At 39.8% G+C, this 14187-nt stretch overlaps 1 protein-coding gene across 2 annotated transcripts in view; it reads left to right on the top strand.

Moving 5' to 3' along the window:
- Nucleotides 1–469: 469 nt before the first annotated feature.
- Nucleotides 470–14187, top strand: part of UBXN2B (UBX domain protein 2B) — a 30663-nt gene continuing 16945 nt past the window's right edge. The window contains exons 1-4 of one of the 2 annotated variants that reach the window (XM_036830281.1): nucleotides 470–568; nucleotides 6132–6235; nucleotides 11539–11689; nucleotides 12927–12962. In XM_036830281.1, coding sequence (XP_036686176.1) covers nucleotides 482–568; nucleotides 6132–6235; nucleotides 11539–11689; nucleotides 12927–12962 — 378 coding nt within the window. In that variant the 5' untranslated portion in view covers nucleotides 470–481. The remainder of the gene's footprint in view (nucleotides 569–6131; nucleotides 6236–11538; nucleotides 11690–12926; nucleotides 12963–14187) is intronic. The other variant, XM_036830282.1, reaches the window with a different exon arrangement.

Here is a 14187-nt window from a genome sequence, read left to right as displayed (position 1 = left end):
AATCTCAGATGAATTTAGAAGTCTCTAGTTCTGATCGCAAAGAAAGTTTACAGGGTTCTTCCTCCTCAACATCAATTCACGCTTTGGGGGCGACGTACCCCCCAGTCCTTGGCAGGGAAATAAGAGAATGTGACCGAGACTGGAAAAGGACGGTGGCACTTTTCATCAGATGAAACATCCAGAGGACGTTTTCACTGTGGGGTTAAAAGAACACGCAAGTCCGAGCTGCCCTCCGGGGCGGCGCCCAGCAGCCTCCAGGTTTACGCAGAGGCTTCCTGGCGGGGAAATTCTGAGCCAACTTCCTTTAAGGAAAGAAGCGGGACCGCACAGGTAGGCGGGCGCCGGAAGAAGGGCGCGCCGGAGCCGGGGGAGGCGGGGGCTTGCAGGGACCGCCCCGCCCCGCGGTTGCCAGGCAACCGGCCCCGGAAGTCGCGGGAGACGCTTCGGCGGCGGCGGCGGCGGTGCCGGGAGCGGGTGAAAGATGGCGGAGGGCGGCGGCGGCAGCGAGGCGGGAGAGGAGGGGCCGAGGGCGGCGGGGCCGCGGCCCCCGAGCGCGCGGGACTTGCAGGTGCGGCGAGCGGCGGGGCGGGGGCGCGGCGGCGGGGACGGCGCGGCCGGGGGCGTGTGGAACCGCCCTGGCCGCGGCCGAGCTTCCCCAGACCGGCCCGGGGACCGAACTGTGATTCCGGCGCCGCGGGTCCGCCCCAGGCGGCACGCCGGGCAGCGGCGTCGGTGGAAACAAGTGTCCGAGCCCGGCTGTCAGTGGTGCCCCTGCCTCGTTTCCCCTCCACCCCACTTGCAGTTTAAGAAGCAGCTGCTGATGTCGAATGGCGTTTGGGAGGTTAGGGGTCAGTTGAGTGCTTCGCCGGTTGATGCTCCGGTCAGACTCACTGCAGAAGAAAGCTCTGCGGTGGCCGTGGGGAAATCGAGTCACAGCGTGGGCTGGTTTGATCTTGTTTGTCTTGCATGCTGTTTGTGGCTCGATTACTTAACGTGTAAAAAGGGTTCCTTTTTATCAGATAACTTTTCCCTTTTAAAGGGGTGAACTAAAAAGTATTTCATCCTACGGCTTGCGCAGCCTAGTTGTAACAGCTTAGAGTCTAGAAAACATTGCACATAAGAAACAGAGAAATAAAACTTCGTAATGTTACAGGACATTGACATTAGTTAGCTAAATACCAGCGCACCAAATCTTGCTCCGTCAGATGCTTCACACTACTCATTTTAGAGGGGTTTTTTTTTTTTAACTCTCTTTGTAACATCATTGATAAAATTCAAAAAGTAAACATCTGTAGGGAGCTATAATTAAAAATAAATGACACTCAATCCACAAGCCTTGATAGAAAAGTTCTATTACTTCATTGTTACACCTTAATTCTGTTTCTTTGAACAAACATATATTGACCACCTGCCATGTAACATACTGCTAAGCTCAGGAATGCAGAGATAAATAGGACCTCAAATCCACAGTTGGTGCTGGACACTGTTGAAGGGCATAGAAGTATAAAAGACATTTCTACCTATTTTTTGCAGAAATAAGATACGCATATATTTAACAGAACATTTTGAGATGGAGTATGAATTAGTGCCAAAATAAGCAGTGCATAAAATGACAAATTTGGAGAATGGAGAGATGGGTGTCAGGTTAGGAGATGAACTCAATGTAGAAGAGTTCCAGTGTTCGTAAGTCAGTTCAGTAGCAGTAAACAGAATCAAGGGGCAGGAAGGTCTCATCCACCTCGTATTTTCTGTTGAAGACCGGTATCACTACGAGGCAGCATGGACTGTCAGGGAAAAAATGGAGTTTCTGGTCAGAACAACTTCGGTTTGCATCTTGACCCTGACACTCAGTAGTTATGTGAATATCGGAAAAATGTCTTAAACTCTCTCATTCTCAGTGTCTTTACCTGTAAACTAGAGGTGATGGTGGTGTCAAGGATGAAATAAAGAAATGTCTATAAAGTGTCTGTTCAGTCCCATATTATCCTGGATCAGACTTGCTTAGTAAATATTTGGTTCTTTTTCCCTTAAAGGAGAAAAATACTATAACTTTCACTGGTTAGTCCATGCTAATGCTATTAAACTTAAAACTATGTGACTTAATATCCTTTCTCTAATTTAAATCTATTTCCTCTTTTTATGTGAAAAATGAGAACAGCTTGGTTAATGATCACCTGATACTTGACAAATTTATACTTCATCCACTGGATTAAGATATGATAAATTGTTGGAGATGTTGTGGTAGATGTCGCCAATTGTGAGAATTCCTTCCTTTCCACCATCAATTAGAAAATAGGGTTTTTTGGGGTTTTTTTTTTTTTTTTTCCATCCCCTGTCTACCTTCTGGTAGGTAGGTTCAAGTAGATAACTGATTTTTTATGAATGTGATTTGGAATATCAAATACACTAAGAATTCATAGTGTTTCCCTTAGAATTTAATAAGAATGTGAAGAATTTGCAAAGAAACCTGAAAACAGCCAAGCGATGGCATATGAAGAAATAGAGTATGTATCAAAGATTTAAAAGAATTGGATAATGTTTCCCCAGCTGGTTTCTTGGTTATTGATTATTTGGGGGATTATTTTATTGTTTAATCTAGCCATGCTTATTTTAAGAGTTACCCATTTGGTTCAGTTTTCAGTAGGTGCTCCTTAACTTTCCTGACAACTCGCTCTAAGAGTCTTTCACAGTGTAATTGGAAATAGCAAAAGTACCACTAAGTGCCTATTTCTTAGCTGCCATGCAGTGTAGGGTTTGCCGGCATCTACATTAGGAATGAGTCCCTCATTCACCGCAAGAGGAAAGGTGGATCGTCGTCTCCCAGAAAGCCTCCCAGCACCGTGAGCCTCTGACTCACAAATTCAGAAATCTCCCATGGATCTCACACTGAGAGTAGATCTTAGGTCCTTTCCTCCTCCAAAATTGGGAACATTCAGTGGGAAAGTTTGGGATAGGATTGTTAGTGACAGTACTCACCCCCAAAACCTCAGTGTTCCTCAGTGTTTGTGAACATTTTCAGAGCCCTTTGTCTCTTCTCATGCCCCTCAGTCCATCCACACAACGGGGTTAACAGTTAAGGTATTTGATCTTATGCTTCTGTCCCAGGTTTCCTCCAGAATGATATCAAAAGAAAAAGATTTCTGTTTTTCTTTCTTTGTTTCCATATAGGTTGGAGTTGAGGAGAATTGGGGCTAATAACTTCAGTACTTCCTAGGGTTCCGAGGGGGCTTTGGATGGGGCAAAGAGGGGAGTTCTATCAGTAAGAAAAGTGTACAGATGTCTGGCACTGTGTTGCACTTGTCACAGGTACCCTCGTCCTATTGATGTCAGTGTCCCGTATCGTTGGTTCTCAGTTTTAACATACATCAGTCACCTGGAAGACTTGTTTAAGCACGGACACCGGACCCCAGCCCTGAGTTTCTGAATCACTTGGTCTAGGTTGGGGTTTGAGCATCTGCCGTTTTCAAGGGTCCCCAGGTGGTGCTGATGTTGCTATTCTAGATTGAAACATCTGTGTTTCAACACAGTTGTCCTCTAAGACTGGCAGTTGTCCCTCTAAGACTGGGAATTCCACTACTTTTCATCTTTTGCTGTGTATTTGATGTTCTCACCCACAATTTCAGGTTCTTTTCTCACATTCTTCACATTTCAAATTCTAGAGGAAAGATTATCAGGGCTTACATACTTTATTCTCTCTGTGTAATTGAAATATCTTCATAATCTAGTTGTTTAGCTCATGGAAGTCTGTCCTGATAATTCACCATGCATCTTTACTTCACAATGCACACATTTTTATCTCTTTATTTGACGGAGATTTTGTCGTTGTTTTCTACTGGTTTTAACCAGGGCATCAGTTAATGTCCTCTTCTGATGCGGTGTCATTTGCTACGTCAAATAATATACATTAACTTTGTTTAAAATATTTGCTTATGAACTTATGCCATATGATGCTTCAGGTACATCATGGATCCTGGCATTAATTCCCTCTAAATATCATTCATTTTCCTCTAAGTTAATGATGTACTGGTGATAACTTGGACCTTTCAGCTAGGTGGACCCCCTGCTGTAGTGTAATTTTCTCCATATTCCTATATTGTTAATATATATTCCACATTCCATGGAGTCAAAAGACATTGTTTGCATTATTCATTTATTTTATAGAAGAAGATTATTTGATTGACAGGGTTTATTCAAACCTTCTTAAAGCAAAAAACAAAGTACAAAACTATAGCAAACATAATCTCAGTTTTTAAATCTATAACATTATCTATCTGTGTCTCTTTATGATTCATGTTGAGTTGTAGTCTACGTAATTCAACAAGAATTTGTTGGGTGCTTATCATGTGCTATGTTAGAAACAATTTGGGAAACCTAAATTATAGTAGGGGGGATGAAATAGTAAGAAAAGTACACAAGTGATGACAATGTAATGTTTAATATAAATGTGCTATAAGGATTTGGAAAAGAAATACCACTTTAGTTAAGAAAATTAGAAAAGGCTTCATGAAGGGTGCCTGAAATGGGCCTCTGACATACAGATAACATTTTCATTGATGGGAATAGGAATAGCATAAAAGTAATTCATAGAGCAATATTATCAGCTCACGAGGAAATCCATAAAGGAATACGGTTTTGAAGAAATTTCAGGGAGGTAAAAATTTCTGAAAACTTTGGGCCCAAGTAGTCAGAGTGTCTGTCTGTCTCTGTCTCTATCTCTCTCATTTGTTTTGTGGTGGGTTTTTTGTTTTGTTTTCTCCTTTTGGAGAGGATAAGTAGGAAAAGACCGTAGAAGATATATAGATAACACTGCAGGAAGAAAAGAAACCTTGGGGGAAATGAAACACTGACACAATCATTGCTGAGCATTTCTTAATAATATCTTCTGGTAATGGAGCACTTGCCTTGTGCTCCACATACATTATATAATACCTCTAAGGGATTTTTTTAATAGGCATTAAAAGATGAGGGAACCAAGGCTCAGAGAAGTTAAATAATTTGCCCAAGCTCACACAGTAAGAGCCTAAGTTAGGATTTTAATAAGTCTTTTAGGCTACACAGCCCTTTTATAATTAGGATTTCCTGCAAAATTTCCATGTTAAAAATATGAAAGTTGACATATGTGTATGGGGTGGAAGTAAAAAATTAGGTGGGAAAAATAAAGACTTTCATTTTTGTTTTCTTGTGTGCATATTTTAAAGGTTGATTAATGGAATCTTCAGAGAATTAACTTTGCCCCAGTTCCCTATTTTTCTTTTCCTACTGAGGAAAGAATCCCTGGAGATAGTTTTCATATTTCTCATGTTTCTAGAAGGGGCACTTCATCTGGGTTTTGGGGGAATTTGGGGATTTTTTTTGTCTTTTTTTTTTTTAATTTTCCAAAGATTGTGGTCATGCCAATTATAAATAGCCACAAGGGGCATAAAGGAAAGTTTTTGAGTTGTCCAAGGAAGTCAGAAGTGGGAACAAAATTACTTATATGATAATGAAATCTTTTGATAACTTCTTAAAATTCCAGTTTCAAAAACCATGCTTTATTTCATTTTGAAGATGTCCAGCCATATATCTATAAAGCATAATTTGGTAATACTGCTTTCTAAAAGTTTTATAAACTGTATATATCATTCATTGAAAAGAAGCTCCTTTTCCTAAACTTGATGAAATTTATATGTCTGGTAAACTTTTAAGTAGAATAATTTTGGAATTGTTTTATGTACTCAGATTTTGAAAACTTGAACAGCTAAGTGAAATATTTTTATGGGATCTGATGAGAGCAAACTGACATTAGCGTGAAACATCTTCAAGTATTTTTAAAAGAATTGTAGGTCCAACTTTGAAAATGATCTGTTACCAAATAGTTTTTGAAACTGTTGAATAGTTCATTGAAAGTAATTAAACAATTATGGTAACTTTAATTTATTCTACTATATGTGGCATTTTGGTTCGTTTTATAAATGAGAGATGCAGTGGTTTTATTTTGGAAGGGAGTCATCTTCTGAAGCGGCAGCCTTCATTTTTCATTAGACATCTTTACTACTCAATTACAAGTTAATTTTCTACTCATAACTTGTCATTGTGTAGAAGGGTTTATTTCTAGTGTTTTTATACTTTATAACAAATCTGTTATTCTGTAGTTGGCCTTGGCAGAATTATATGAAGATGAAGTGAAATGCAAAGCTTCCAAATCTGATAGACCTCATGCTACAGCCTTTAAAAGCCCACGAACACCACCTCAAAGGTAAGTTTTGTTTTGTTTTTTAAATTTGTATCCCTTTTTAGTTCACTAATCCCACATTATTTTAAATGGCCCTGGGAATTTATTTTTAACTATAACTTCTTAAAATAAATGTTTTTTAGATACTATTTCTGAAACTTTAATAGAAAGCCAGAAGAAACTTATGGGAAAATTATATTAAATACTTAATATTTTGATAGACATCACATAGCATAATATACTGAATAGTATTTTTCTTGGGCACCGTGGTTCTTTTTTGAGTCATTGGACTCATTGAGGATCTGATGAAAGCTATACCCCCTCTCCCCCAGAACAAGACTTATGTACAATTCTGTCAGTCGTTTTTAAGGGTTTTTGTGTTTCTTAAAGCCCATCCATGGAGCCCCTCTGTGTCTTCTGTCCTTCACTTAAGAATCTATAACTTCAGGAATCTGTCTTTCCTTCTGTTGGGTGATGACCCATCTAATAGTGATCTTCTAGGTAGTATTTGCTATTGTTAAAATCCCTGAACTATAAAAACCACCAACAGTGAAGTTTTAAGAGATGAGAACCAGGTATATTTTATTGTCATGAGTTTTCTTGTTTCCAGGAATGTTTTCCTTAATGTCCTTTTAGTACTGCAAATCTCATTACTGGGGAGAAACTTGAATTTTCCCATTATATCTCATTTTCAGAAAGTCTGTTCTTTTACCAAAAGTTGAAAAATTCACTGGCAGTTATTCTTTCTTTTTTGTTTGTCACTAGTCTGCCTTCTTTCTTTCTGTAGGGGAGGTAAAATGACATCCCTTTCTGGACCTGAATGGAAAGAAAGAATAATATTTATAATTTTCACCCCAACTTTTTATTTTACAAATTTTAAAATCCATAGATAATCAAAGATAAGGACAATGAACATATGCTGTGTCTGCTCCGGTATTCACCAGTTGTTAACATGTTATATACAGCAGTACATTGGTGCACACGCTGTCTTTTACTCAACCACCTGGAAGTAAATTGCAGCCATCATAGCACTTCATCCCTAGCGGCTTCAGCCTGCACCCCCTAAGAAGAAGCCCACACTCCTTTATAACCTTGATAACACATCACACCTTAGAAAATGAACACTAATTGCATCAATCATTTAAGCCGTAGTCTATAGTCAGATAACTCTTAGAGCCTTTCGGGTTTAGGATCCAGCCAAGGACCTTGCATTCCACTGATGATGCCTGTTTGGTATCTGAATCCAGAGCATTTTTCCCAACCTTTCTGTTGTCTGCTTTTAGCTCATCTATATAATCTAAAGCTTATTACATTGACTTTGAAGAGCCGGGGCCAGATGTCTTTTAAAATGTCCCACATTCAAGGTCATTGTTTCCTCACGATTAGATTCTTGTTAAACGTATTTGTTAAGAACACTAGTTAGCGATGTTTTCTGCTATGTATTATATCACATCAGGAGCCATATGGTTTCAGGTTTTCCCACTATTGGTGCTATGTTCACTTGGTTAAGGTGCTGACCACCACACCACTCCATCGGAAGGTACAGTTTTTCCTTTATAATCTGCAGGTTGGTATCTTGGCACTGTTTGAATAGCCTTCCCTTTCATTTAATTCTTATTTAATATGTATGTTTGTGTATGTGTGTATGCCTATACACACATACATAGAAATATATATATAATATATATGTAAACTATTATATATTTTAACTGCTTCCTTAATCTATACAGTCTCTGAAATTTTGAAAGCGCTCAAAATAATAATGTACCAAAGTTTTACTCATTAACTATTTGGCCACTGTTCCCCAGTTTGAACAGATTTTGAATGACTTAATTTGTTGGTATAACAAATCAAAATATTTGACTTCTTTAAACAAGATTAGTGTATTAATATTTTCCTTGCTATTCGAATATAATCCTTAAGATACTTCAATGAGTGGTTTTTTCTCTTTTATGCTATCTGAAACAGTGTTGCCGTTAACAGTTATAATTTGATAATGCAATTTTTAAGGACTTTGTGCCTCAGATTTGATTTCTAGAATTATTTACATATCCAAAAAGAGGAGCTGCCTTAAATATATTGGTTGATGCTTTTACTATGTTTAATCTGCTTAAAATACAATGTGAAGCAAATTATTGGCAATGTTTTCTTCTTGCGAAGTGTGATATTTTCGAATACTAAGTATGCAGTTCTCTTGACTACATATTCAGCATTGACATCTGCCGGGTTTCATTGAATGTCTACCACTTTGCCTGGTACAGAAAACAGTCTTAATTAATGGTCCACCTTCTTGGACAACATTAGATATCAAAACATTCATCTGTTCATTGTCATTTTAAGCCAGTATATTTTCACTGTGTACATAACGTGAAACTTAAGTACTCTAGACGTCGTGTGATCTATTTTTAATTTACAAGAGGAGGGGCAGGATCTACAGAAAAACTCAACAGAAGTTAGCCTGACACCTGCTTTTACATATTCATCCACAAAAGCTTCTCTGTCACAAATAGAACTTTAAAAATGTGAGTCTCCTTGTTCAAAAATGTAAGAACTTAAAAAACATGTCCCCTACAAGTCATGAGACACTAGTATGGTTTTGAGAATTCAATAAGTGTATAAGATGTCTAGCACAGTGTTGGTACCTAGCTGGGCCTTAAAAGATTATTAGGATGTGGATGAGCACAGAAGACAAGGAACGAAATAGGCCCAGAAGAAAAAATAATAAAGATGCCAAGAGCGAGCCAGAAAGGAGCAGCAGAGCTTGAGTAGACTCGTGGCAGGTGAGGCTGGGCGGGCGGGGTGCTGCCGTGTGCGCTTCGTGGACGGGGGGCCTCAGCGTTCACCCAGAGCCCCTGTCCGGGAGGGGCCACGAGCTTGGTTTGACGCTTTGTATGACTGTCTTGAAATTCTCAGTACGCTTTGAGCAAGGAGACTCCTACTTCATTTTGCCGCCGGCCCACACGTTGTGCATCCAGCCCTGATGCAACCACATCACGGCCAGCCTTGCCGGCCGGGGAGGGCTGCTCTTGTGCGCAAGGCAGGGGGAAGCCAGTGTATGTTTTTCACTGTAGCTTTTACCATAAAAACTATAGTAGAGCGATAAAGCTTTGATTCTAGACAGAGACACTCCTCAGTTTTCTATCTTTTTTTCCTCTGTGTTCTGATAAGGTTTTGCCTGTGGACAAGTTTTTTTAATTCCCTAAGCTTCAGTTTTCTAATTTGGAAAGTGGGGATAATGCCATTGTTATGAGGATTAAATGAGCAGTTGATAAATGTTAGTTATTATTATTATACTTTTGGGAAAGTAGGTCTGGCAGTACCATATAAGGTAAATTGTAATGGGAAGAACAAGATAAGGAGACAAATCAAGAAGAAGACAGCTGCAGTAATCCAAAGAATGTGGTCATAAAATTTGAGGTTAGGATGGTGTCAGTGGAATGGAGCAGAAAGGGGTGAAATTGGTGTGGGATACTTTCAAAGAATTTATTGTAGAAACGTGATGACGTGGAATATAGAGAGTAAGTGAACGGGAAAGAGGGAAGACTGAAAGCTTCTTAATCTGGTATCCAGGGAAAATGTGATCGTTAGTGGGAAGAGATGAACTGGATTCAAGTAGGTGCTTTTCAGTTCAGCACCGGGCCGTTAAGTAAGAAGGTCTAAAGACATGTATTTGAGAGTCCTCTGTATAGAGGAGGTTGCTATCTATGGGAGTAGACAAACGTTGATGATCAGATGAATTTAAATAGAGAAGGAGAGTCAAGTATGTAGGTATACTTATAAAAGAGGAGAAGGATGGGTTGTGGAAAACAATAAAACTTCTAGAAGAAAATAGACCCTGAGGTAGGCAAAGATTTCTTATACCGGTAATAAAAAATCAGTGACCGTAAAGAAGTTAGTAAATCTTTTCCTAAGTCAGATTTTTCCTGTAAGGTCTTTCTCACCAAGGCTGAGAAAAAGGAACTCTATCGTTGTACTTTGCCAGATTAGGGACAGGAGACAGGAGGGAAGGGGCTACAACAGGAGTAGCTGCAGGAGGAAGTTTTGCTTCCCCTTCCCCTTCCCCGCTCCCCCTCCCTTCCCCTTCCCCTTCCCTGCTCCCCCTCCCTCCCTCCCTTCCCTTCCCTTCCCTTCCCTTCCCTTCCTTTCTCAGTGCTGCCATTTAAGGCATCTGCTGTCGAGCGCCTTCTAACACTGACCCCTGTCGTAAGAGCCCGCCGAGCCCGCCGTGGCAGCGTTCGGCCTTGCTTGTCTGTACCGGGCCCTCTGAGCATCAGCTGGGCAGGAAGGCTTCCGTAGGCCCCTGCTCTGGGTGACTTAGTCCTCAGTGTACTTGACCAGAGCACTAGCAGCTTGGAGCCCACCCCAACCCCCCCTCAGTAGCTGTGAGCTGGCCTTGTTAGTGGCGTAATGCTGATGTCCACTGTTCTCCGTGTAGATCTTTCTTCCACTTACAGTGACTTGAGAGCTGGGCTGCCCTTCACTTTCCTGCTTAGTTTTGCATATACTAATTTCGGGAAAGTCCCAAAGGTGACTTCTATTCCTAGACTCCAGTGCTGATATAATTTTCCCGCTTTGTTTTGTGAGTCAGTTCAGTGCAAATTGGGAACTGAATTGGAGGGTATGGGTAGTCAAGGATATGAGCTTTGATTGTCACCTTATTCTGGAAGTCTCCATGTTGATATTTCATTGGTTATATTTTCTGATATTCTTGATTGTAAAAAATCTTGAAAGATAAAATAGGGTACTAATTTATGCGAAGGAAATGTTTATATTCCCTAGGACCACTATGAAATAGAAAAGAAAGGAGAAATTATTCACTACATAGTTAACACTGAGAAAATTGTTTGTGGTCTAAGTTATTTACCTTTAACACAGGGAGGTTATAATTTTTCAATCAGAACTCTCTGAGAAGTAAACTGTATGTGTAGCCCTGTGGTCTAGATGTAGATATTTACAGCATCTAAATATAGAAGTCTCTTCACTGACCAGGTCCTACTGAATGTGGATTCCTCTGGGGAAGAGGCTTAGCTTCTGGTTGTCAGCTGTCAAAGAGATTCGTGTGATAGATAAGCAGTTACAGAGGGTAAGTGAGGAAGAAACAAACTAGTTAGTTCTCAGGCGGGATGCTGAACTTGCTACCAGAATCTCTGCAAACTACTGATACTACTTAATTCCTTAATCCCGTTTTTAAAAATTAAATGTTTCCACAAAGGCCTTAGAAATGGCTCTCTTTAAATAAAAGTCATTTCCTAAGACTGTGTAGCTTTTTGCCTTAAAGCAGTTTATGTTTGTATTCTGTTTTTATTCATGAACTGTAATGTTTAAAGGTTCTATTCAAGTGAACATGAATGCAGTGGATTACATATAGTTCGACCTTCAACTGGGAAAATTGTGAATGAACTTTTCAAAGAGGCAAGGGAACATGGGGCTGTCCCTCTGAATGAAGCCACAAGAGCTTCAGGTGATGACAAATCTAAGGTAAGGGCTGAATTTTTAAAACTAAATATGCTATTGGGACTTCCCTGGTGGTCCAGTGGTTGACTCCAAGCGTCCACTGCAGGGGGCGTGGTCAGGGAACTAAGTTCCCACGTGCCACCCAGCGTTGCCAAGCAATAAAATAAATAAATAAATAATAAAAGATAAAAGCAATGTAACATTAAAGTTTAAAAAAAAAACTAAATTTGCTGTTTATATATTTGATCTCCTAAAGATTTTTATATTAGTTGCAAACATTGTTTTTCTAACTGTATATTTGTTTCAAATATTTGCTTTATTTTTATAAGTCTATATAATGTTTCTACAAATGGTCAAAAGTTGAGGCAGTTTCTTAACATTTCTATGAAACTTCTCTGTTTACCTTTTTATCTTGAAATAATTATAGAGTCACAGTAATTTGCCAAAGAATGCAGAGAGGTCTTACGCACCTTTCACCCAGTTTCCCCCAGCGGTTGTTACATAATTATCGTTCAGTGGCAAAGGAGGAATTTGACCTTGGTGCAGGGTTTGTGTGTAGGTGTGTGCCATTTTATCACAGGTGCAGATTTGCGTGGTGACCTCCTCCATCTGGATGCTGTCCATCATCACGACAGTCTCCTCTTGGTGGCCCCCTTTAGAGTCACTGCCACCGCCCCCGCCCTCAGTAGACCTCTGGCCACCACTAATCTGTTCTCCATCTCTGTAATTTTGTAATATCGAGAATGTCATACAAATGGAATCGTACAGTATGTGACCTTTTAGGAGTAGCTTTTTTTCACTCTGCTTAAGCCCTTGAGATCCATCAGTTATCGAGTGTATCTGTAGATCCTTCTTCTTTATTCCTGAGTAGCGCTCATGGTGTGGATGTACCACCGTTTGTTAACTCTTCACTTACTGAGGGAGATTTTAGGTGTTTCTAGTTTTGGGCCATTAGAAATATAGCTACTGGGACTTCCCTGGTGGCGCGGTGGTCAGGACTCCATGCTCCCAATGCAGGGGGCCCGGGTTCAGTCCCTGGCTAGGAACTAGATCCCACATGCAAGCCGCAACTAAGAGATCGCATGCCTCAACTAAGGAGCTGGCGAGCCGCAACTAAGGAGCCCACCTGCCACAACTGAGACCCGGCACAACTAACGAAATGAATAGAAAGAAAGAGAGAGAAAAGGAAGGAAGGAAGGAAGACATATAGCTAGTGTGAGCAGTTGTGTTTTTGTATGTAAATTAGTTTTTATTTCTTTAGGATAAATGCCCAGGAGTGCAGCTGCCTGGTCGAAGGGTAGGTGTATGTTTAGGTTTTTAAGAAGCTGCCAAACCGTTTTCCACCGTGTATGAGGGATCTGGTTTCTCCGCGTCCTCGCCAGCATTTGGTAACATCACTGTTGATAATTTTAGCCATTTTGATAGGTGTGTAGTGATAACTCACTGTGGTTTAGATTTGCGTTTTCTTAATGGCCACTCAATCATGTTCAGTTGCATTTTCCTAATGGCTAGTGATAGTGAACATCTTTTCATGTGCTTATTTGCCATTATCTTTATTATCCTCTTCAGTAAACTGACTTTTGCCCATTTTCTAACTGGATTATTTGTTTTGTTACTGTTGACTTTTGAGAGTTCTGTATATATTTTAATAGGTATGAGTCCTTGGTCAGATATATGGTCTGCGGATAGTTTCTCCTGGAGTGTAGCTTGTCTTTTCATCCTCTTACCAGGATTTGTCACGGGGCAAAAGTTTTCATTTTGATAAAGTCCAGTTTATCCTTTTTTTTTCCTTTTATGTATTTGATATCTTGTCTAAGAACTCTTCATCTAACTGTAGGTCCCGAAGATTTTCTTTCATGTTATCTAGAACATTTTTTATCGTTTTTCTTTTTACGTTTAAACTTATGATTCATTTTGAGTTAATTTTCTATAAGGTTTACATCGAGGTTCATTATTCTCCTTGTGGAGGTCCAAGTGCTTCACCATTGTGTGTTGAAAGGCTCTCCTTTCTCCACTAAGTTCTTTTTGTGCCTTAAATTCCTATAAAACTTTTATACAGCTTTTATAACTATGTCAGCTGGCAGAGTACTGGTATATCAAAGAAGACTTCAAGTATCTTTTTGTGTATAATTGTCATATATTCTTATAATTATCATTTCCCAACCTGAGTTTCGTCATCAAAATCATTTGGGAGGTTTTCTAAACCAGCATGTGGCCTCAGGGATTATGGCTCAGGAGGTGTCCAGTGTGCCTAGGGGGCCTGTCTGGTAATTGTGAGAGTCTTCCGCTGCTCAGAACCGCTTTTGTTAAACGAAACTTAACTTTTAGTTTTCATTTCGTTCTTTACCCACAGTGTGAAATTCTCTTTCAGTTAAGTCTCAGGTAATTTTGGTTCTTGCAAGTTCTCCAATTCTGTAAGAAAAATATAGGATTGATACAATTTAGTCTATAGAAAGGAAAGCAATGTGATGATTAATAGCTCATTTATGATACGAATGATGATTAAAAGAAACAGCAGTTTT

This window comes from Balaenoptera musculus, chromosome 17 (assembly GCF_009873245.2).
Source record: "Balaenoptera musculus isolate JJ_BM4_2016_0621 chromosome 17, mBalMus1.pri.v3, whole genome shotgun sequence".
Classification (NCBI taxonomy): Eukaryota; Metazoa; Chordata; class Mammalia; order Artiodactyla; family Balaenopteridae; genus Balaenoptera; species Balaenoptera musculus.
Note: the sequence above shows the minus strand (reverse complement) of the source record. Positions and strands in the feature narration are given on the sequence as shown.